At 62.1% G+C, this 24,126-nt stretch overlaps 1 protein-coding gene across 4 annotated transcripts; it reads left to right on the forward strand.

Moving 5' to 3' along the window:
* Positions 1–8,803: 8,803 nt before the first annotated feature.
* On the forward strand, positions 8,804–18,552 carry GFI1B (growth factor independent 1B transcriptional repressor). 4 transcript variants are annotated; one of them, XM_051828448.3, is made up of 7 exons: positions 8,804–9,068; positions 14,476–14,591; positions 14,977–15,114; positions 15,454–15,728; positions 16,166–16,303; positions 17,058–17,322; positions 17,842–18,552. In XM_051828448.3, exons 2-7 carry the CDS (start codon positions 14,495–14,497, stop codon positions 18,018–18,020), a joined length of 1,092 nt encoding a protein of 363 aa, XP_051684408.3. In that variant the 5' UTR covers positions 8,804–9,068; positions 14,476–14,494; the 3' UTR covers positions 18,021–18,552. The 4 variants fall into 4 exon arrangements, with proteins under 4 accessions (XP_051684408.3, XP_089178113.1, XP_089178119.1 ...); XM_089321987.1 differs by lacking the exon at positions 8,804–9,068 and adding an exon at positions 9,631–10,719; XM_089321993.1 differs by lacking the exon at positions 8,804–9,068 and adding an exon at positions 9,633–10,719 and having other exon boundaries at positions 17,157–17,322.
* Positions 18,553–24,126: the final 5,574 nt, after the last annotated feature.

Here is a 24,126-nt window from a genome sequence, read left to right on the forward strand (position 1 = left end):
ATGTGGGTGCAGGGGCCCAAGCACTTGAGCCACCTTCTGCTGCTCTCCCAGGCCATTAGGGAGCTGGATTGGAAGTGGAGCAGCCGGGACTCGAACTGGAGCCCATATGGATGCTGGCATTGCAGGCAACAGCTTCACCCAGTATGCCACAGCACTGGCCCCATCGGTTTTATTTATTTATTTATTTATTTATTTATTTACTGAAAGACAGAGTGACAGAGAGCTAAGTCAGGAGCCTAAACTCCATCCTGATGTCGCACACGAGGTGCAGGGCCCCGAACACGTGAGCTGTGTTCCACTGCTTTTCCAGGATGCATTAGCAGGGAGCAGCTGGGACTGTCACTTGCTGGTACCCCAAGTGGCAGCATAACCCACTATGCCGTGACACTGGTCCCCCTCTCTCAGCTTTGTGAAGATACTCTGTTGTCTCCTAGATGGCATAATTTCCTCTTTTTTTAAAGATTTATTATTTATTTGAAAGAGTTACATTAAGAGAGGATTCTTCCATCTGCTGGTTCATCCCCAGATGGCTGCAACGGCCTGGTCTAGACCAGGCCAAAGCCAGGAGCTCCACCCGGGTCTCCCACGTGGGTTCAGGGGCTCAAACACTTGGGCCATCCTCTGCTGCTCTCCCAGGCCACAGCAGAGAACTAGATCGGAACAGAGCAGCCAGGACATGGACCGGCTCCTACATGGGATGCCAGCGTCATGCCCCGCGTGGTGCAGTTTTAAAGGTGGTGCCTTTGAGGGCTGGGGCTCAGCAGATGATTCAGTCACTGGGCGCGTCGCCCGGTTTCCTATAAAACGGGCAAGGTCCCTGCTGTCTGGCTTCCTCCCCCGCGTGAGATGGTTTCCCGGCGCTCCCAGATGTGTGCTGAGTGAGCCTCTGGATGAAGCGCCCCGGCCTCGGTATTTCATCCAGCAGGGAACGCCAGAGGGCGCCAGCGGCCGCGAGGGACCGGCAGAGGCGGCCGCCTGGGGCGCGTCCCCCCCGCAGCCCCCCTGACATCTCCACTTGGCCCTGGGCTCCAGAGCCAGCAGAGCCACTTCCTGCTGCCCGAGGCCGCCCAGCCCGTGGCCATCGTTACAGCAGAAGCAGCGCACACACTGGCACGAGAAGGCCTTCTTGCAACTGAACGTGAAACTGAGCAAGCAGAAACCTGTGAGTTCAAGTGGATACTCAAATGCAAGAAAGAGCGGAAAGAGAACCCAACCATGTCGCCACCTCGCTACAAACACCAGCAATTGGAGAAAAGACTGATCGGTGACACTCTCGACTGGAAGAACCACGTTCAGCCCCAGTGAATAAGAGAAAGCTCTTTGCACTTATAAAATCAATCAATCAATCAATCATGTGGCTGGCGCTGTGGCATAGCGGGTAAAGCTGCCACCTGCAGCACTGGCATCCCATATGGGCGCCGGTTCTAGTTCTGGCTGCTCCACTTCGGATCCAGCTCTCTGCTATGGCCTGGGAAAGCAGTGGAAGATGGCCCAAGTCCTTGGGACCCTGCATCCACGTGGGAGACCCAGAAGAAGCTCCTGGCTCCTGGCTTTAGATCGGCACAGCTCTGGCCATTGCAGCCATCTGGAGAGTGAACCAGGGGTGGAATCTCTCTCTCTCTCTCTCTCTCTGCCTCTCCTTCTCTTTCTGTGTAACTCTGACTTTAAAAAAAAAAAACTTAGCGCCGGCACACCGGGTTCTAGTCCCGGTTGGGGCGCCGGATTCTGTCCTGGTTGCCCCTCTTCCAGGCCAGCTCTCTGCTGTGGCCAGGGAGGGCAGTGGAGGATGGCCCAAGTGCTTGGGCCCTGCACCCCATGGGAGACCAGGAAAAGCACCTGGCTCCTGGCTCCTGCCATCGGATCAGCGCGGTGCGCCGGCCGCAGCTCGCCGGCCGCGGCGGCCATTGGAGGGTGAACCAACGGCAAAGGAAGACCTTTCTCTCTGTCTCTCTCACTGTCCACTCTGCCTGTTAAAAAATTAAAAAAAAAAAACTTAAAAAAATCATAAATGTAGAAGGAATGGTGGAATTAGAAAATTCTCCACTTTGTTTGGATCAGCAGTGGATGCAGGGGAGGTTGACAGAGTTCCGCCCCACGGGTCACTTCTCAGCCTCCTGTGAGGGGTCCTCTGGGAGCCCCTGCCTGACACCCCCAGCCTGAATCTCACCAAACCTTGGGGCTGACTCTCAGGATGCGAGGGACGAAGGAACCAGGTCAGCGGCCCCAGGGAGACACAGGCAGACAACCGTGGGACCTCCGATACCCGCGTGGGTTCTCAAGGGGGCGAAGCCAACACCCGAGGAAGGCGGCAGGGGGCGCTGTCCAGCCGCCGACGCCGCGCTGGGACCTGGCCGCGCCCTGATGCGGCAGTGCCGGCCCCCGTGGCCTTCTCGGGTGCCACAGCGACCTCGCAGGTGGAGGTGGGGGCAGAAGTCACCTGTCTTCAGGAGATGCACGCCCAGGGACGGGCACGTCCTGAGCGCCCCAGCGTGTGCTCAGACACGGTGCCTACAGAGCCGACTGGGTGGGCGCTGACTGCTGCGCATGGGGGTGACCCCTAGTCACGGTCTGTTAACTTTCTCAGAACAAAAATTCGAAACATTTTCAAAGATGGAAAGGGGTGAAGGTGCCGCTTGCAACACCGGCATCCAGCTCATGTCCCGGCTGGCCTGGGAAAGCGCAGCAGATGGCCCGAGTGCTTGGGCCCCCACACCTGCACGGGGGGCTCGGCTGCAGCGCCGGGCTCCTGGCTTCGGCCTGGCTCCGCCCCAGCCGTTTCAGCCCTTTGAGGAGTGAACCAGCGGATGGAAGATCTCTCTCTCTCTCTCAATCTGTCTCCCCTTCTTTGTCACTCTGCCTTCCAAATAAATAAATAAATCTTAACAAATATATAGATATATATTATAAATGCCTTTCAAATTAGTCAATTTTAAAATATGTATAAATCGGCCGGCACTGCGGCTCACTAGGCTAATCCTCCACCTGCAGCGCCGGCACCCCAGGTTCTAGTCCTGGTTGGGGCGCCGGATTCTGTCCCAGTTGCTCCTTTTCCAGTCCAGCTCTCTGCTGTGGCCCGGGAAGGCAGTGGAGGATGGCCCAAGTGCTTGGGCCCTGCACCCACATGAGAGACCTGGAAGAAGCTCCTGGCTCCTGGCTTCGGATCAGCACAGCTCCGGCCATTGCAGCCATCTGGGGAGTGAACCAGCAGATGGAAGACCTTTCTCTCTGTCTCTCTCACACAGTCTAACTCTGCCTGTCGGAAAAAAATGTATAAATCTGCACATTTCATTAATTTTAAATAAAATTAAAATGCTGAGTGGAGAGACGTGGGAGACCCTGACCTGTTCTTTTCCCACCCGGGACTGTGGAGGCCTTGGGCGTGTGTGAGTGTGTGTGTGTGTGTGTGTGTGCTCATACAACATAAAACTCCATCCTGGTGGTCTGCAGGTGGGTCCAGCTGGGTGACACCGAGGACTGCCATGCCTTTGTGCAGCCATCGCCAACGCCATCCGACTCCGGTGGATTGAAATTCCGCCAGCTCCGGGCCCCCACCCCCGCCCCCGGCACCGGCATTCTACTTCCTGCCTCTGGGATTCTGAGCTCGCTGTGTTCCGCCGCGTACGTGGAACCTCGCGATGTTCGTGACACGCGCATCATAGCAAGTGTCAGAGCTGTCTTCCCCGAGGCCGAATAGCATCCCGCTGTGTTTCCGTCCTGTTCCGTCCTATCCGTGGATGGACACGCAGGGTTCTCCCACCTCTGGTCACGGCGACTAGTGCGGCTAGGAAGACGCGTGTCCAGACCTTGCCTCCAATGCTTTTTGGGGTCGCCCCCTGATCTGGCCTTACCGACCACTCTTTTCTGTTTCCCCGAGAGCACAAGACAAGCGTCTTCCTCCCTTGGCAACACGTGGACAGGCCACGTCCATGCAGTGCGCCTGTGGCCACGGGACCAGCCTGGTGGCACCCCTACCCTGTGTGCTGGTGGCGGAGGTGGGGGAGGAGAGCCCCTGCAGGGCAGGGTGGCTGGCGAGAGGGCTCCTCCTCCAGGGAATTCCGATCCAGAGACAGCCGGCACCTGCAAAATACACGCAACGGCGGTGCGGTTCTGGCGGCCGAGCCCCGGGTGATGACCGGCCCCCTCCCGCTCCTTCCTGGGTGATGACCCGGCCCCCTCCCGCTCCTTCCTGGCCCCGGTGGGGTTGAGACAGCGCCCAGCATGTGGGAGGGAAGGCGGGGCTTCCGCTTCTCTTCTTCCTCGAGGGGTCCGCGTTCCCTGAGGCCCCCGCAGCCTCCTCCCTCCCCCCTGCACGTCCCTTTCCTGTGAGTTCCCTTCCTAGGTCTGGGAGCTGAAGCCCCAGGCCCAAAGCCCCCAGACCAGGCAGGACGCGGGGGAGACGGGGCTTCCTGCTCGCTGAATTGGCCCAGGCACTCGTGGGGCCCTGACGGAGGGATGTGAGGACCCATCACTGGGAGACGGCTGCTCTTTCCAGGCTGGCTGATGCATGCCACACACACACATGCACACACGGCCATGTATACACACGTGCAGATGCACAGCACACACGTGCACATGTACACATACACACACGCACACACATGCAATGCACATGCGTGTACACAGTGCATGCAGATGCATTACACGTGTGTACATGCGCACAGTGCGTGCACGTATGTACATGCAAATACATGCACATAGAGAGGCATGTACATGCTACACATGCATGCACACGGCTTGCTGGGAGGAGCACTAGTCGCCGTAACCAGAGGCGGGAGAAACCCGCGTGTCCTCCGCCGTCTCTGCAGCCTCCAGGCAGGAGTTCTGTGGCTATCCCGAGAAGACATGAACACAGGAGTCGTCAGCAAGCCTAGCAGACACTCCTGCTCCCATCATGCACCTGACACCAGCTCGTCTGAGACCAGCAGACGGGAAGTCCCAAAATGCCTGGCCATCTCCTTTCTTTCCTGGAAAGTCCCACCCAAAGCAGCAGCCCCAGAGCCTCGATGCCACAGAAAGGGGCGCCCAGGCCCTCGGGGCTCACCTCTGCCGCCCACCTTCCCTCTGCAGCGTGCGGTTCTGCTTTGCTAATAAATCCCACCCTTTGTCCTTGGAGTCCTTCACGCACTGGTGAGAACCTGGCCTTCCGCCCACCCAGCAGCTGGACCCGTTGCTGTCCGGTTCTTTCTTAACCCGTGAGTGACCCTTGGATGCCCAGCCGAGGTGCTGGCAGGCAGCAGGCAGGACCACCGAGCTGGAGCCCAGCCATGCCCAGGCCCAGTGCCCCTAGAATCGCTTCCCCCAATTTCTCCCAGCCCCCTCTCTCCTATCCTGTCCCCTGAGACAGCCTGGCCACCCACTTCCTGGAGTGGATGCAAGCTGGAACCTCACCCCAGGGTCCCACCCCCACCTGAGCAGGAGCCTGGAAGGGCCGAGTTTGCAGGCTGGGGGAGTTCTCTTACTGTGTGGCTGCCCAAGGCGAGGGGCCCCTCGTTACTGCTCTTAAAACTTACACAGCATCTAGGTTAAAGGAAAGGGGAGCAGGAGCGCCACCGTGTGGCGATGCGGCGAATTGCCGCCCCGCGGAAGCAGGTGCGTTTGGGGGTCCGCGCTGCTGGGTTACTGGCTGCCCCTGGGGAGCAGCAGGGACTTGAGAAACGCTCCGCAATCCAATGGCTGAGTTGAAGCTTCCCACGTCCCTTCCTGCTGCACACTGTGGTCACCGTTCAACACATGCGCAGTAGGACAGAGCCGAGAGTCGAGGACCCCAGAGGGCAGGAAACACAGAATCCATCCTTGTATTCCCCCCCGCCCCGGGACTAGTGGTTTTCAGCTTAAGATTGCAATATTCTGTGGCCAAGGCCAGAAAGGGGCCCACGATCTCACAGCTAACGGCAGGTGGAGCTGGCCAGAGCCGGACCCCGGTGCCACACAGCACGACACATCCACCTCGTCCTGCCACCCAGAGCCTGCTGAGCCCACCTGCACTGGCACAGCCGTCTCTGTGAGGCCCCTGCCCACTGTGGGTCTCCGTGTTGCCCAGGGATTCCCGCAGGCCTGTGTTGGCCACGGCCCAGCCCACGTGCTGAGGGAGGACCCAGAGCGTACCTGCCTTCGGGGAGCTGCCGGTCTCTCTCACCAGGCCCCAGCAAGGCCAGAATCCAGAAGTGGTTGCAGGCAGCAGAATCCTTTAGGCTCCCTCTTCCCCCTCTGGGATCCCCCCCCCCTTCATCTGCCGTCTCTGAGCTCTGCCCACACTGAACGTGGCCGCCGTCGGCTCGCTGGCCTCTGGCTCTCTGCACACGCTCTTCCTCTTTTTAGACACCTGCCCTGCCTCCCTCCATGCTAAGTCAGCCTGGGCATCAGCCGGGAGATCAGCTCCTCCACCGACTCTCCATTCCTGGTCCACTCCCACATGCCCCGCACTCCCTTGGCATTCCGTCGCAGCCCTTGTCGCCCCGAATTGTAAGTTTCAGGGTGCTCTGTCCCACCTCCCAGACCAGGCAGGAGCTCACGAGGGCTCCTGTCTTGTTCTTGTTTGAAACCCACTGTGGAGTAAGCATGCCTGCCCTCAATTCCCATTGGAACCCAGGCCCCCCAGCGCGGGAGTTAAGACTGGGGGCTGTAGGGGGCGCTGAAGCCAGGAGGGTTCTGTGGGTTAGTGCTGATGGGGGGGGGGGCTGGCCCTTGCTCCTTCCGTGTCTCCCGCCAGCTAAGGACACAGCCTGAGTGCTTTCTGCCCTTCCCCTTCCTCACTGCAAGGAGGCAGCAGCAGAGGCGCCATCTTGACACAGACAGCAAGCCTTCCCGGGACACAGCACCTGCTGCGAACTTGACCCTGAACTCCCCTTCCCTGAACCGTGAATGTCTGCTCTTCATTTTCTCCTAAAGATTTTATTGATTCATTTGAAAGGCAAAGCCACACACACACACACACGCACACACACACACGAGGGACAGACAGAATCTTCCAAGGGCTGGTCTACTCTGCAAACAGTCCCAGCAGTCAGGAGCCTGGAACTCCAGCTGGGTCTCCCCTGTGGGTGCAGGGGCAAAGCACTTGCCCCGTCCTCCGCTGCTTTCCCGGGCGCACTAGCAGGGGGCGGCTGGGACGCAGGCGCTGCACGCAGTGGTTTAAATGCACCACCACTGCCAGCCCCCGTGGTGCCTCTCCCATGGTACGTTTTGCTACAGCAGCAGGAATGGAGCGAGACAAACCCCAGCGCCTGGCGCCTCGTGGGCACTCAATAAACACGTGGGACGAGGAGGGAGGCGGGAGAGGGAGGGGCCGGTGCTGGAAAGTACCCCACGGACGAGGAATGGGTGCACCTGCAGGAGGATGCCCCGAGGCAGGGCTGCCTCGCAGGGAAGTGGCGTTGGCTCAGTGGGCGGCCCTGGAGGGGGGTCCCCAGGGTGGGTCATCGCTGGCCGGGTGGGGGCTCGGGCTTGGAAGGGAGGCGCCTGGCCATGCGGTCGCTTCAGGGGATTCCCGGCGGCTCCAGGGAGCCGGGCCTGGGACTCGCGTGTGAGTCAGTCACTCAAGAGGGAAGTGAGGACCCTAGCGAGCACAGGCCTCGGAGCCCAGCTTCCTATCGATAGGGGGCGCCCAAACCGCCCGCCCCGCCCCGGCCCGGCCCCGTGGGCTCAAGTGAACCCACGGGAGCTGCGGGACCGTCCCGGACACCCCCAGAGGCTGCGGGGGGAGTTAGGGAGCAGGAGGGGCTCACTCAAGGGAACTTGGAGATGAGCGGGTTTTGGCGTAGTTCCTGGGAACAGGCGTTTTCCGGGAACTTTTCGGCTCCAAACGCCCCCGGCCCCGCAGCAAACATCTTTCCGTGGCGTCTTCCACCAGCTTTCCGAAGCTAACGGCCAGAGTCGGCGGGAGCGGCAGGCCGGCGGCCGTGCGAGGGCCTCACCGGGAGCGCCGGGGTCCCGCGGACCCCCGGGGTGTCGGTGGTGAACGCCCCGCTGGGCCCAGCGGCTGCAAGACCTCGCCTGGGCACGCCCCCTTCTCTCCACGTGGACCTTGGACTCCAGCACCCGGCTTTGCCGTCCTGGCCAACGCATGCAAATCAGTCTAACAGTGCTGCCCTGCGGAGCCGCGTCTCATGCAAAACCTCCCGCAGCGGACCCGCCAGCCCCGACGCGGGAGGAGGCGGCGGGAGGCCGGGGGACCAGGGCGCCAAACGTCCGGCGGTCCCTGCCCGTGCGCCCCCTCCCCGCGGCGGCCAGCAGATGGCAGCACAGGCGCGACCCGGACCGGCGCTCAATCTGTCCGTGGGCTCCTCGGGCTAGGGTCTCGTGGCCCCCACAGTCACCGCCTCACCTCCTCCCCCGCGGCAGTGCCTCGTCCCTCCCACGCCACCCCGCCCCAGAGGTGGCCTCCTCTGCGGCCTTGGACGGCAGGGCTCGCAGTGCACCTGTTGGGCAGCCGGGTCCCTGGGTCTCAGCTGACAGGGAACCGAGAGAGAGGAGAGGATGGGGGGCGGGGGGGGGGGGGCGGAGAGGAGAGAAAGAGGGGGGGGAGAGAGAGAGAGAGAGAGAGAGAGAGAGAGAGAGAGAGAATGGAAGGCGGAAGGGAGGGAAGAAAAAAAAGGAAGGAGAAAAAATTGAAATATTTCTTCTTTATCCAAAGCCCAGGTTGTTGTGTGTTTCATCTTTAACATTAATTCGTTTTAAAAAAATTAATAATTTGGCCTTTGCATTCTTTTCATCCGGGTGTCATTCAAGATTTCCGGGGGTGGGGGGTGGGGGGAGCCGCTCGCTGGGGGCGCCGTGCGCTGGGGATGAGGGCCCAGAGTCTGGAGCCCTGCAAAGTTTTGATAAGCAAAGGCAGCCGGCCCAGGCGCTCTCTCCATTGGCTGCCACCTCGCCGCCAGATTTTGACACAAATAATCAGATTGAAAATCAGGGAGGGGAACAGAAGCAGAGAAACACACACAGAGGAAAAGGAGAAGTATCTGTGTGTGTGCAGACAGCACGCAGTGGACAGAGGGCAGAGCTGTCTGTCCTGGGAGAGGCTTCTGTCCCCACCGAGGGACCCTCCGGCAGGAAGGGGCCCGGCCCGGCAGGTGAGTGCCGCAGGGGCGCCTGTGTGCTCCTCCTTCTAAATTTGCATGTCCGACCTGGATTGTTCCAGGTTACTGAGCTCCGGAGACTAAGACGGGCTGGAGTCTCCTTAGAGGCTGTGGCTGCCGTCCCTGGCACCACCGGGAGCGGAGGCGCTGGGGACAGCTGAGGCGCCACGCGCCCGTGTAGGAATCCCGCCTTGCGCCAGCCTGGCAGATTCTTCGTGAAACTCGATTTTTTGGCTGCCAGACATCCCCTGCTGGCATGGAGCCCCACAAGCTCCCCCCAACCCCAGACCCGGCTCTCCCAGGGACCTGGGCAGTGTGCAAAGGGACACAGGTCCCTTTGATACGGCATTCTAAGGAACCTGCAGCCCCACGCGTCCCACCCTGGGAAAGTCCCTGGGACACTCTGAGAGTCAGGCGCCACCCCCACCCCCACCCCCCACCCCCCAGCCTCCGAGAGAGAGAGAGAGAGAGAGAGAGAGAGAGAGAGAGGGGGGGGGGGGGCGCCTCTCGGCTCTCCTGTCTCTCGAGTGTCATCCTTGGTCTTTCCCATCTGTCTGCCAAGGAAAAGCCACATTTTATTCTCCTAGCACCTGGGGAGATGCTCTCTCTTGAACAGGGCTTCTCGCATGGGGGTCCCTGGGCGTGTGCCCACGTTGGGGGGTGTCTGGTGGACATCAGAAGGTGCTAAGCTGCACCCGACCTCCCGGCCTCGCCTGCACGGGTCCCAGGTGAACTATTTCCAAGGTCAGCAGAATGGCAAGGTTCCCTTGTTGCGGAAGATTGGCCGCGCCAGGAGCCGGGGCTCCCCTAACTCTGGGGTTGACAGGTGGGTGTCCCCGCAGGAAGTCCTGGGAGATTGGGGAACCTCAGAGAGCTGTGGCCGGGTCAGGTTGGAGGGACGTTGTTCCCTCCTTTGTCTAGAAGATTCTCTGTTCCTTCCGGTGCAGGAGTTGAGCCCAGTGAGCGTCTGTTGTGCTCACTTTGGGTTTTGTTGTGATAAAAATAGGCATCAGCCACCAAGTTCCACTGGGCAGTCTTGTGCACAGCTCCGTGGTTCTGAGTGTGGGGATTCGCACCGTGAATATCGCCCCCACGGATTCGCAGAGCCGCAGAGTCCCGGCAAACTGCTTTCCTCCCCTGCAGTCCCCGGAAGGGTCTGAGTTACTGCTTTCGAGGGACCCACCTGTCCCAGGTACTCGCGGGCGGGCTCGGCCAGGAGCTGCTCTTCTGTACCGGGCTGATTTCACACAGCGCGCGCCTTCTAGGTTTTTCCACGTGGGGCCGTGTGCCGGCACAGGCTGAAGACTTCCTCCGCAGGCAGGCCGTAGTCCGTATTTCTCTGTTCCCCCATTGGCAGCCACGTGGCTGCTCCCGCCCTTGGCTTCTGTGGCTCACGCTGCCGTGAACTTGGCCATGCCAGCGTCTCTGTGGGCCTCCACTTTGGGTGCTTTGTGGGCTGAAACCTAGAAATGGAGTCACTCAGCTGTGCCGGTGGGTTCCCTGAAGGCTGGCTGATGTCAGAACAGGGAGCCCCCTGGGCTCGACCCCCGCTCCTGGGAGTCACACCTCGCAGGCATCCTGAGAACCAGCCACACTACCCCGCCCCCCAGGAAGGGGAAGCCAGAGTGACAAGGTTCGGGTCCAGGTGGGTCAGTCCCTCCCTGAAGGTTGACGAATCGTCCGTGGGATTTCAGAACAAAAGGGAAGTTTGGAAATCTCTTAGCCCAACCGTCCCTCTTGACAGATAGGAAAGCCAAAGGCGGGGTGGCGGCTGGCGGGGTCACGAGGTCAAGGTCGCAGGATCAGACTCAACCCCACAGGTGGCCCCACGGGGCAGGTGTGGAAGCGGGCACTGCCGGCCGCCCTGGCCGAGATTCCAGCTCCCCTGGGCTGCCCGGCGCGTGCCATGGTCAGAGTGGGCCTCCTTCCGGAAGGCAGCCGATACCATCAGCCTCTGTTTTATGAAGAAATCCTGGGTTGCTTTCACAATCTCTGCCTTTCTCAGAACGGTCCGTCCGTGTGAATCAAAACCCAGCGGTTGTTAATTAACTACAGTATAGGTGATTGGTTCCTGTTTTTCTTTCTTTTTTTTTTTAACTCGCCACAGGGAAGTTCACCGGGTGCCTTGGGCCCCCACCGTGAACCTGGGGGCTTGGCATGGGGTTGGCTGTGCCAGGGGCACTCTGCCAGGTTACGGGGAGAAGGGGAAGGGAGGAAGAGGGATTAGGGGCCCTGGGAGAATCACTTTCCTCCCGCTGGGGAACCCCGGAGACCCAGGAAGAGAAACACGCCTGGCCCGGCTCATGAACCCTGCGCCTGCGAGGTGGGGAGCAGCCCGGGGTCCCCTCGGGCTCTGAGCCCCAGGCTGTGGCTCGGGAACCCACAGCCCTCCAGGGATGGAGAAGAAATGAGGATCTGAGGATCTCAGTTCCTCTCCCCTTCGCCCGGTGCCGTGAGGACTGCCGACGGTGGGGCCAGGATCAGGTGCCGTCAGCCCTGCTTCCCGGGCCCAGTGTCAGATTTAGTATCACGGCGTACCGCAGGGAGGGGTCGCCACGGCCCTGCGGTCCTCCCCAGCCCCAGCGCGGCCCCCTCCGCCCCTGCCTGGCATCCAGTGGAGGCCTGGGGATCAGGCGGGTGGCAGTCCTGCCCCGGGACCCCAAACCTTGGCTCTCACTCTGTAAAATGGCATGGGAGCCGGCCGGCTGGCTCCGGGGCACGGTCAGGCCCGGGGGTGCTGGTCTGAGCTGAGCAACCCTGGCTGCCACAGTGTTTCCTGGTCTCTTGCTGCAGGGGTTCAGGATCTGAGGCAAGAACCAGGGCGACCCCTGATGGACAGACAGACCCAGGCCCTCGGGGGTCCTCCCCAGAATAAAGGTGTAGGGGAACCCAGCCCTTCCCGCCCCCCCCCAGCTGGGGGTCTGGCCTCCCCAGGGGGTTTCCTGAAGCCAAGAGTTGGACCAGGGCAGGAAGGGGGCTGTGGGGAGCCCTGGAGGGGTGGGGGAGGGGGAGGAGGAAGACATGGCCCTGGGCGATAAGGCTGTGGCTGCCAGTGGAGCTGAGTGGAAGGGCCCAGAGCCCCGAAGGGCGGCCCCCTGGACACTGCTCTGGCTCCTGGGTCTGGTGCGCGGCGGGGGGGCCTGAAGCACCTGCTCCGGTTCTGCCGGGGCAGTAGACCCAGCACCTTAGACCCGGGTCTGTTCTACAGAAAGAGCCATTCTCGCTCCTGGCCACCCCACAAGGTTGCATTTTGACGCCCATTTAGCGGATCTGCATGCTGAGGTTCATGTACAAGGAGCGTCTGGGGCTGGGTGTGCCCCCCAGACAGGGCTTCCACAACCCCAACAGTGGTGGCAGGGGACCACCAGCCTGGGCAGAGAGGGGTCCCGCTCCTGCCTGGCCCTGGGTCAGCTGCAAAGTCAGAGCCCCAGCTGCTGTTTCTAATCTCCCGCCTCCCGCCCTGCTCCTGGGCCAGGGCCTTATCGCAGGGGCCCTCACTGTTGTGCAGGAGTTGCCCGTGGATCCCTTCCCGCCTTCCTGTGCCCCTATCACTCCTGCAGCCCCGGGTGGGGGTGGGACTCCCCCGAGAAGGCCTCTGGGCTTCAGCCTGGACACCCTGTGCCCCCAGGACAGCCTCACAGGTGGGCTGCAGGCATGCAGACCCTCCCGGAGACCAGGAGGTGCTCTCTGCCCCGGGGACTCTGCGGGCAGGTGCCTCCCCACGCCTTGCTGCAGCCCCCCTGCCATGCGCACCGAGAGCCTGGACCTCCCAGCTCTCACGAAAGGGGCGGGCGCAGAGGGGTTAAGTGTCTGCCCCAAGCTGCGCAGCGGGGAGCTGAGGCTGTAACCAGTGATCCCCGGTTTCCTCAACCTGGGCTCAGACTCCCCCTCACTGCAGCCTCTGAGGCTGGGCCCCAGGACGCAAATGCGGCCGCCTGGAAATGGGGCGCGGGGCCAGCGTTGTGGCACAGAGGGTTAAGCTGCTGCTTGCGATGCCGGCACCCCCCTTCGCGCCAGGTGGGGACCCCAGGGCTCCACTTCCGATCCAGCTCCTTCTGAATGTGCCTGGAAAGGAGACCCCGCCGGAGCTCCTGGCTCCTGGCTTCCGCTCGGTTCAGTCCCAGCTGCGGCAGCCACTTGGGGAGAGAACCAGCAAAGGGAAGAGTGCTCGCTCTCACGCGCGCGCTCTCTCTCTCTCTCTCTCGCTCTCTCTCTCTAACTCTCTCGCTCTGTCTCTAACTCTATCTGTGTCTCTCTCTGTCTCTGTTTATCTCTCTCTGTCTCTGTCTCTGTTTCTCTCTCTCTAGCTCTCTCTGTCTCTCTTTGTCTCTCTCATTCTCTGTCTCTGTCTCTGTTTATCTCTCTCTCTAACTCTGTCTCTGTCTCTCAGTCTCTGTCTCTCTGTCTCTGTCTTTGTCTCTCTGTCTCTGTGTGTATGTCTCTCTCTCTCTCTCTCTCTAACTCTTACTTTCAAATAAAGAAATAAATCTCTGAAAAAAGAAAAACAGACATGGGGTCCGCAGTGTGTCCCTTCCCTTCCCTCTCTGCTCCTGGGGTCTCTGGGGTTGAGGGCTGGGTTCCAGGTGAGGGGGCCTGGGCCTCTCGCTGCTGTCAGGAATCTCATGCCGCAGTGGCTTCGCCACGGCAGGAAGCATTTTTCTCGGTCACACCGTGGCCGGCCCCTCCCCACGTCAGTGAGTGACGGCAACCCACCCCAGCACCCCCGGGGGAGAAGCATCACAGCACCCCGGCCCCTGGCCGCCTCCCGAACACTGCATCTGTGTGCCCAGATGTCCCTCTTCTTCTTCTTTTTTTAAAGTTTTATTTATTTATTTGAAAGTCAGAATTACACGGACAGAGGAGAGGCAGAGAGACAGAGGTCTTGGATCCACTGGTTCACTCCCCAAATGGCTGCAACAGCCAGAACTGAGCTGATCCAAAGCCAGGAGCCAGGAGCTTCCGCTGGTTCTTCCCATGTGGGTGCAGGGGCCCACGGACCTGGACCATCTTCTACTGCTTTCCCAGGCGATAGCAGAGAGCGGGATCGGAAGAGGAGCAGCCGGGACTCAAACCGGCGCCCAAATGGGATGCCAGCACTGCAGGTGGCAGCTTACCCGCTATGCCACAGCGCCAGCCCCCAGATGTCCCTCTTCTTACAAGGACGCTGGGTACATGGAAGCTCAGGCACACCCTACCCCACTTTGACTTCATCTTAATTGACCATGTCTATAGAAAGATGGTTTCCCACGGGGTCATGGGCTGCGTGGGCATGAGCTTTTGGGGGACACTGTTGAACCCAGAGCAGCGGGTGTCAGACCTCAAGGGGGCTGTTTACCGAAGAGCGACGTCCCCTTGTCTGTCATCAGCACCCAGCCCGGGCCCCGCCCCTCCCGCCCCGCAGGTGCGCAGTGCCCGTGACAATGCCACGCTCCTTCTTGGTGAAGAGCAAGAAGGCTCACTCCTACCACGAGCCCCGCTCCCAGGACGACCCCGTCTGGCCTCCTGCTCCCAGCCCAGGTGAGCCGGACCCTGGCTGCCCTCCCGCCACACCCTCGGGCTCGGGGTCTCCCTGCGCCATGCGGTGGGGTCCCTCCCAGGGTGGCCTCCTCCTGAGAGGCCGGCAAGTAAATGCTGAATGAGTGGATGAGTGAATGAGTGATGCACTTTTCTCTTCTGCCCCCCCCCCCGCCCCGGAGGGGGAGATGAGAGCTTCGGGATGGGAGCCAGGACCCTGCTGCTGCCTTGGGGGTGCACCGAGCCCTGGGGTAGGGGAGCTCAGACAAGACAAGGCGGGTTCTGAGCGGTCAGCAGCCGCCGCAGGCCTCTCCCGCGGTCTCCATTCTCCCTGTGCTCTCTGCAGGCTCCAGGAGCCGCTGAGTCTGACCACCTTGTCTTCCCGCAGTGGCCAAGGACCAAATCCCGAGCAGCGGCCCTGCCCTCAGCTCCTTCTTCCCAAACCAGGGCCCGGACTGGGCCAGCCGCAAGCGGGAGGCGGAGCCACAGCCAGACCAGGGCTTGTCCAGGGTGGCCTCAGCCCCAGGTACCCAGCCCGAGACCAGGTGCCAAAGGGGGGGGGGCGGATGGACCCCCGGAGCAGGGCCCCTAGGGGGTACGCAGTCAGGACAAGGTCGCCTCCTCCGGCTTCCAGGTGGATGGGGAGCCCCTTCCCGGTGAGGCTTCTGGGGGGGGCAGCCGGGCAGGGTCAGGCAGTGGGCACCCAGGATGAGGTGGTGGTTTCTGGCCGGGGGAGTGGGGGACGCACAGTGAGACCCCCAGCAGTAAAGTCATGGGGGTCACTCGGAGGCGGTCGCGAGGGGGCCGGGGGTCCTCTCGAGTGGGCGCCTCGTGTTATCGAGGCCCCGTGTCCCTTGCTCCGCAGAGGGCCCCCTGGTGATGTCCCGAGCCCAGGATGGGGGCTCTCCACTCTCCGACTCGCCACCGTTCTACAAGCCCAGCCTCTCTTGGGACACGCTGGCCTCGACCTACGGCCATGGCTACCGGCAGGCCCCCTCCACCGTGCAGGCCGCCTTCCTGGAGCGCTCCGTCAGCCTGTACGGCAGCCCCCTGGTGCCCAGCACCACCGAGCCAGCCCTGGACTTCAGCCTGCACTACTCCCCAAGCATGGACACCTATCACTGTGTCAAGTGCAACAAGGTGGGTGGCCCAGGCCCTGCCCCCCACCCCCTCCCAGCTTCCAGCGGAGCACATTCTGAGTCTGGGGGGCACCCCGGGAGGGGTTTGTCCTCGTCCTCATCCACGGAGCACCCGACACGCATGGGCTCCAGGAGGGAGGTCAAGGGCGGGAGTTGGAGAGCTTGGTTCACTTGCCCGAGGTGGCACAGCAGGTAGACGTGAGGACCAGCACTTGGGGCAGCCCCGGCCGACTCCCAGCTCCTGCCCGCGGGCTGCTCTGCCTTCAGACGGGGCCAGGAGGGCTTTCCAGTGTCCCACCCCAGCCCTTGTGCCATAGACAGAGAGGGAAAGTGACACGCCGGCGCGAGCCACGGCACGGGGCGGCGCAGGGCCCCTTCCCGCGTTTCCCGCCCTGGCTGGAGCTGGTGTGGAGCTGCCTCCCCGCTCCCCGCCCCCAGGTCTTCTCCACGCCACACGGGCTCGAAGTGCACGTCCGCCGCTCGCACAGCGGGACCCGGCCCTTCGCCTGTGACATCTGCGGCAAAACCTTCGGCCACGCCGTGAGCCTGGAGCAGCACACACACGTCCACTCCCAGGTGGGTGCTGGGTCCCTCCCCTGCCCTGAGGGTGACGCGGGTGGCGGTGGAGGGGGCGCGGGGGGCTCTGGGTCTCCAGCTCTACCCTCAGCACGCGGGGTTCTCTGCTCCACGGCTGTTAGCAGAGGCTCTGGCCCAGGTGCCAGCCTGGAGTTCCTTGATGCCTAGTCTTGGGGCTGCGCTGAAATGTCCCGCCTACCCCGTTAGCCCCGCCCCATTAGTCGGAGAGTGGCAGGGTCACGGACAGCTGAGTGATTAGAGCAGCTCAGGCCGGGGCGGGGGTGGGGGGGTGGGGATGACCGTGCAGCTTCCGCGTGTGACACCTGCCACGTGCTGGCGGGGGCTCAGCGCTCCACCTCCCGCTCCTCCGAGGTCGGCACTGTCCCAATGTGCAGATGTGGGGACTGAGTCTTGGGGAGGTGACTTCCGGAGAGCAGGTGCTGGCTTCGAGGCCAAAGCCAGAACTGGGCTCCGGTGAACCCAGCCCTTAACTAAAGCACTGCCCACAGCCCGTCACTGTCCCTGCCTCACAGAACTCACTCCAGGTTGAGGGTTGTGAATGTGAACCCCAATAAAAAACTCTCAGGTCTGTCAGTCAGTCAACAAACGCGGAGGCTGACCTCGGATGCAGTCCCGGGAAGTTTACAAGGATAATCCCACGTGGCGCCAGCCAGGCCCAAGCAGGGAGGCAGGGAGCGGGCGGGGGCGGGCCCTGGCCCTTGAGGCCACCCCAACGGAGTGTCCTCTTCCTTAGGGCATCCCGGCCGGGCCCAGCCCCGCGCCCAGCGTGGGGCTCCCGGGCCTCGAGGCCCCGCCTGCGCCTGAGCCCCCGGGGCCTCGTTTCCTCCGGCAGGAGCGCACCTTCGAGTGCCGGATGTGCGGCAAAGCCTTCAAGCGCTCGTCCACGCTGTCCACGCACCTGCTCATCCACTCGGACACGCGGCCCTACCCCTGCCAGTTCTGTGGCAAGCGGTTCCACCAGAAGTCAGACATGAAGAAGCACACCTACATACACACAGGTGAGCCAGCCGCAGCCCCGCCCCTGGCCTGGGCCACCCCCCACACACCCGCAGAGCTGGGGGCTGGAGGCTGCCGGGGCTCCCCCTGCCTCCACCCGGCGTCTGGGCACCCACCTTTCGCTGGGGCCCCGGGGCACACGGGTGGGGGGCCCAGTACCCATGTGGCTTAGGCGGGAAGAGCACAGGTGGGGTCTCTGGGAGGAATGGGAGCAGCAGGTGCATCGCTCATTCGCTCCCTGGTTTCCTCACCCCTCACTATGACCCCAGCACGTGCTGGGCTGGCCCCTGACACGTGTAGGGGTCCAGTGATTGACAAGAGGAACCCAGACTCCTGTCCAGTGAGGGGCCAGGGCCCGAGGGGCTTCCTGGCCAGTTTCTCTTCCGTAAGGGCGCTGTGGGTTGGTCACGAGACAAAGCACTGTAAAGTTTTGGAGAACACGCTGGGGGCTGCCGGCAGCAGGCCTGGTGCGCCGCCCCCCCATAACCCTGGCCCTGCTGTGCCGCCCCTCTGCCACGCAGGTGAGAAGCCGCACAAGTGCCAGGTGTGTGGCAAGGCCTTCAGCCAGAGTTCCAACCTCATCACCCACAGCCGCAAGCACACGGGCTTCAAGCCGTTCAGCTGCGAGCTGTGCGCCAAGGGCTTCCAGCGCAAGGTGGACTTGCGGCGGCACCGCGAGAGCCAGCACAACCTCAAGTGAGGGCCGGCACCCCCACCGCCCGCCTGCCAGAGGGGCGCCGGACAGGAGCCTCTGGACCTGGCCTTAGCGCTCACGGAATGGCTGTGTGACCTCAGACGAGCCACGCCCTGTCTCTGGACCAGCGTCTCTCCTGCTGCAAAGCGCACGCGCCCTGGGCCTGGGCTCTCTGACCTGGAGTCACTCTCGGGCGTGCGCAGGCTCCTCCCCCAGCAGGGCAGACAAAGCTAGAACCCGCCAGGCACCTCCGTGCAAGGAAGCCAAGAACAGAGCAGGGAACCCCTCCTGCTGCTGCCCACGGGGCTGGGGTCTGGCCACCGTGGCCACCTTCCTGGCTGCCACAGAAGGCGCAGTGCTGCCTCCCGCCCCAGTGGGAGGGCTGTGTCCTGCTGCCCAGCTCCGAGTGGCACTGCACTGCCCATCAGAACCCGGTTCCGCGGCCAGGGAGAAGCCAGCAGGCACTGCTGCCCGAAGCCTGCTCCTCTCACCTGCTGTAAATGACAATAAAGACGCACACATGTGACTTGTGAGCGGCCTTTTGTACATGCGGGCGGGCCCTGGCACGGCTCGGCGGCAAGGCTGGAGGAGAGTATCCAAGAGCGCTTTAGAGGCGTCCGCAGGCAGATGGGGGGTCTGTGTCCCCAGACACTGGGAAGCCCTGACACCACGTGGTGACCCGAGCACAAGGCCACAGCGAAGGCCCAGGCCGGGGCGGCTGCGGCTCTGTCCACTTCCTGGCCCACAGCAGGGCAGCCTCCGCGGGGACTCTCGTGGTTGTGGGGCCAGGGACCCGAAGGTAGGCTCCTGGGGCTAAAAATCAAGGCGTGAACAGGGCCAGGCCTCCCTGACACACGCACACTCACACAACACACACACACACACTCACAGTTGCACACATGCTCAGATTCACACACTCACTGCTCATGTACACTCGCGTGCACACACATGCTGGCTCGCACACATGCACACACATACTGGCTTGAACACACACTCGCGTGCACACACATGCTGGCTCGCACACACACTCACGTGCACACATGCTGGCTCACACACACACTCGCGTGCACACACATGCTGGCTCACACACACTCGCGTGCACACACTCTGGCTTGCATACACATGCTGGCTCACACACACACTCGAGTGCACACACGCTGGCTTGCACACACATGGTGGCTTGAACACACACTCACGTGCACACACATGCTGGCTTGCACACACACTCGCGTGCACACACATGCTGGTTCACACACCTGCACACACATGCTGGCTCGCACACACACTCGCGTGCACACACATGCTGGTTCACACACCTGCACACACATGCTGGCTCACACACTCGTGTGCACACACATGCTGGCTTGCACACACTCGTGTGCACACATGCTGGCTCGCACACGCACTCGCGTGCACACACATGCTGGCTTGCACACATGCACACACATGCTGGTTCGCACACACACTCGCGTGCACACACATGCTGGCTTGCACACACACTCGCGTGCACACACATGCTGTTCGCACACGCTGACACACACAGCTCATAACTCACACTCGTGCACACGCTCAGATTCACACACACGTGCTGTCACACCCCACACACACTCACATGCACACCCACAGGGATCAGGAGCTTCTTGGTGCGCTCCCGGGTTTCTAGGAGTTAACGTGCTTTAGGGGGTGTGGGGGCTGCATGGGCGGCCCCTCGAGGCCGCAGGAGGGTGGGTGTCCTGCCTGCCTCAGCTCGCCGCCCCCCTGTGTCTGCAGAGCGCACGGCTCCCCTCTGCCCCTGTCGCTTTCCTCTCCCTCTTACAAGGGCTCAGGCCCACTACCTGGGACCCGGCCGGGCAGTCCCTGGGCAGGTCCTGCTGTGATTCCTGTGGTGGGCAGAGGAGCCGTCACGAGTTAAAGTGAGGGGGGGGCGTCGGTGTCTGGTGCAGCCTGGGGCATCGCGGCCCCAGTCAGATCCCAGCTCCACGCCCGTCCCAGCTTCCTGGGGGCTTGCACCTGCGGGCAGCAGGGGTGGCTCAGTACTTAGGCCTCTGCTACCCAGGTGGGAGACCTGCCTTGAGAACCTGGCTCCTGGTTTGGCCTGGCCCAGCCCTGAATGTCATGACCATCTGGGGAGTGAACCAGCGGATGGAAGATCCCTCTCTCTCTCTCTCTCTCTCTCTCTCTCTGCCTCTGCCTCTCTGCAGCTCTGCCTTTCAAATAAATTAATAAATCTTTTTAAAATAAGTGAACTGGAGCCGTTTATAGTACGACTTCTCAGAGCCCACACCCTGTTACCTGCCTGTTTGGTCAATGTTTTCCTGACTTGATTTGGGAGCCAAAGAGGGAGAGATCGGCCAACCTTCCCGGCCACGCAGCAGGCGGGCAGGTCACAGCTGGGATCAGGATCTGATTCTGAGTCCAGCCTGCCCCCCGGGGGCCTCAGCTCTGCCCACTGAGTCCAGAAAGCGACCTCTCCAGTTGTCCCCTCTGGCGTGGGCCCACTGGCTTTTGAGGACAAGGCTGGAGCCCTCCGTGGGGAAGGACGGGCTCCTTCGTCTGGCCCTGAGGCTTGGCCCGGCCCAGGCAGCTCCGTGAGCTTCTTTCCAGTGGCTCTTCCTGTTGCCTTTCGCCAGAATTCCCCTAAACAAACCTGTCAGGTGTGCGGGCTGGCCCGGTATTTGCATAGCAGAGTGGTCGGTTCCTCAACAGTTCCCTGCTGGCCTCCCTGGAGCCCACAGAGCCCCGGCTCACCCCTGCCCTGCCCGTGGGAACCGGGAAGCCCAAGGCGGGGCCTGAGACGGGCTCCTGACTGCCCCCCCCAGGGTGGGGGTGGGGCAGCATCTTGCCCTGCACCTCCCAGGTCAGGGAAAGTGTGCGGGTGGGCACGGGGTGGGGGTTGAGCGCTCAGTGCCTCTTACTCCCCCCAGTACACACAGAGGGACGCCAGCATGCCAGCTGCTTTGCATGTTCCTTGTTTGCTAAACAAAACCGGGGCCAGATCAGGATTTCAGCCACTTCTGCGGCGGGCCGGGACAAGAACACGCCCCCCACCCCCACCCCAGGACCCAGCTCTCCTCACCGAGTGCCCGCAGCAGCCGCAGGACTGCAGGGCCGGGCTCCCACTTGCAGGCTGCAGAGGAAGGGCACAGGCGGGTGGGCAGTTCCTGGGGACGCCCACGAACCTGCCTCTCACGCAGGAGTCCGCTCTGGGGGGGGGGCCTGGCCGGGCTTGCCCTGGGCTGGAGGGGGACACACCACTGCTGTCAGGAGGCAGGCCGTCTCCCCGGGATTGGGGTTGGGTGATGCAAGGCGCAGTGGAGGCTCCACCCACCCGCTGCCCGTCCGTTCTCCACTTCCCAGCTTTCTACCTGACCCCAGTCTCCGTGCACCTGCAGGTGCTGTCCAGCCCTGGAAAGCCCGCCCTTCGATTGCATTTGCTACACAAGGGCATGGGGGCCCAGAGACGGGGGTGCTAGCCCAAGGTCACATTGCATGACTCCAGGGGGCTCGGTTTACATAGAATACGACACAAATGGCCACCTGTGAGTGCGTGCCAGGAGCCGAGGGGTGGGGGCGGGGCTGTCAGGGTCCACAGACCTAGCTGGAGACCCGGACAGGGGCGGTGCGGGTGGGTGCTGGTGACTCGAGGCAGGGTGTCCATTGGCTAATCGGTACATAATAAAGCCATAAAGCAAGCCAGCCACGGGAGGAGCAGGACGCAAGCTTTGAACGGATTTTCAGGCAAAGCGTCTCATCCCTCATCGGGGGTGACAGCTTCCGGCTGCAGCCCCAGCCGCCGCTCCCACACACCAGAGCAGGGTGCCTCCCAGCAGTGCAGCCGGCCGGCCAGCCCTGGGACCAGGGCCCCTGTGCGCGGACTGGGAGGTGCCCAGCGAACCTTCCATGGAAACTGCTGATAAGGATGGAAATGGACCTTCCACGGGCAGCCCAGGGATGTCTGTGTGTGGCACGGCTGGCCTCAGCCTGTCTCCGTATGCCCTGTCCAGGAGGGAGTGGGGCAGGGCTGGCCTCAGCCTGTCTCCGTATGCCCTGTCCAGGAGGGAGTGGGGCAGGGCTGGGCGCCGGGGCGGGCCGGGGAGGGGAAGGACCAGAGAGACACGGTGTGGGGGGACATCAAGGGGTGGGGAGTGAGCAAGCATGCTTTCTAGGCCCCGTCTGGAAGGGGTTCCTGAGGCTGATGGGGGCAAACAACGCCTGTGGCACGGTGGCGAGCCGGCGCTGGCAACAGCACAGCCTGTTTGTATTCCTAACTGTGGAGATGAAGGAGGGCCCCAGCTGTTGGTGGCCGTGTCTCTGGGGCTGGGGAAGGGGCTGGGTTCTGCTCTTGAGGCTGTGAAGGGGACTGGGGGCCAGCGTGCAAAGCTGCCTGCGACATCTGCATCTCATACAGGCGCTGGTTCGAGTCTCAGCTGCTCCACTTCTGATCCAGCCTCCCGCTGAGGTGCCTGGGAAGCAGTGGGAGACAGCCCTGGGGCTCCAGCCCCTGCCACCCACGTGGGAGACCCAGATGGAATTCTAGGCTTGTGGCTGCAGCCTGGCCCTGCCCTGGCTCTTGTGGCCATTTGGGGGGAAGTTCTCTGTCTTTACAAAAAAAATTTTTTAATCTTAAAAAAAAAAAAGGAAAGGAACTGGAATTGTGGGGTCTTTTTCCCTTCACTGAAAGAATGAAAGAGAAAACAGACTTTGTGGTGTACAGGAAATGGAATTAAAACATAAGATTATTTGGGTGCAGAATTTTTTGAAATCCGTGCGTTTGAGACATCTGCAAACATCCGTAGAAAGACGTTGTGTGCAAAAACGATGCAAGGAGCTCCGGGTTTTCTGCACCCAAATAAACTCACCTTTTAATTCCAGTTTTCGTGGCCCATGCAGTGATGGAGGAAGCTGTCTGTAAATCAGAGTGCCCGCCCCGGCCCCACGCTGTTGGATGCACTCCCGCACGCGGCGTTCACGCGGTCCGGGACCAGAGGGGCTGCACACACTTTGCTCCTGTTCTTCCGCGTCTGTGTTTTGTTTCTGTAATGGGCGTGTGTGATGGCGTTATCACTGGCATTAAGAAAAGACTCGCTCAGCTCAAACGCCCTTGGAGCTTTTTCCTTGGGGTTTCTATTAATTTGAGCTTTGCCTTCCCACCCCTCCCTCAAAGCCGCTGGTCCCTCGGGCCCCCCCACAGGGGCGCGCACAACTCAGCGGGGGCGTGCAACTCAGCTGGGATGGTTTCCTTTCTTCCCTGTGAGCTGCTGGCCTGCCCTGCCTCCTCACTCCCTGAATCACCTCGAGCAGGTGCTGGGTCCCTTCCTGTGGGGTGGGTGTCTAGCAGGTCCCCAGTAGGTTGAGGACAGATGGGCAGCCCGTGGGGCCCCAGACTCCTTTGTCATAGCTGGAGGAGGGCGACCGAGGGGAGTGAGTCCTGGCCTGGGAACTCTGGGGACAGTGTGGACGATGGCCGTCAGTGGCGAGTGGACTCTCTCCGGCACACCCAGCTCTTCCTCCCAGCCTGAGTTGGGGGCTGCCCCTCCGGCCTCTGCAGCTGTCCAGCTGGGAGCCACTCCGGCCCCGGGGCTCCTGGGCTGGGGTTTGCAGGAAGGCAGCAGAGAAATCTGAGGCAGAGCCTGCGCTGACCTGGCCGCGCTCAGGTTTGACCTGATAAGTTTATCACGCGGTGCCGGCTGCCAACGGCCAGAGGGGAGCAGGCAGCGGGCCGGGCAGGAGCGCGCTCCTGGCCTGATAGCGCCTTCCAGGTCTTATCAGGGCCTGGTGGCTCCGAGAGCGGGAAAGGGGGAAGAGAGAGAGAGAGGAGAGAGAGACAGAGAGAGAGAGAGAGAGAGACCAACTTCCAACCCAAAGACAAGAGCCCAGGGTTCCTCGGGAAACCACGATGCCCCAGCCACCTGGAGACCCCACTGAGTCGCTCACAGCCTTCCAGGCCACGGAGTAGTGCCTTTCTAGAAGGTTCCAGCACCCAGATAGCATGAGGCAGGAGGGCAGGAGGGCACTGTGACTGTGGTCAGCCTCTTCCCTGCGGGAGCTCCTTTGGTTTGTCCCCTCCCCACAGTCCTTTTCCACGCCAGCCCTTTCTCTCCCGGCCCCCGAG

The sequence above is a fragment of the Oryctolagus cuniculus genome, chromosome 1 (assembly GCF_051225735.1).
Source record: "Oryctolagus cuniculus isolate XC-2025 breed Fujian yellow rabbit chromosome 1, ASM5122573v1, whole genome shotgun sequence".
Classification (NCBI taxonomy): Eukaryota; Metazoa; Chordata; class Mammalia; order Lagomorpha; family Leporidae; genus Oryctolagus; species Oryctolagus cuniculus.

What these genes read in the sequence shown, in the direction of transcription:
- GFI1B (XM_089321987.1), top strand. Translation starts at nt 10,544, where the DNA reads ATGGAGTCACTCAGCTGTGCCGGTGGGTTCCCTGAAGGCTGGCTGATG. An exon ending in CAGGGTGGCCTCAGCCCCAG is followed by an intron (nt 15,115 to 15,453) that starts GTACCCAGCCCG and finishes CTTGCTCCGCAG; the next exon opens with AGGGCCCCCTGGTGATGTCC. An exon ending in ACACACACGTCCACTCCCAG is followed by an intron (nt 16,304 to 17,057) that starts GTGGGTGCTGGG and finishes CCTCTTCCTTAG; the next exon opens with GGCATCCCGGCCGGGCCCAG.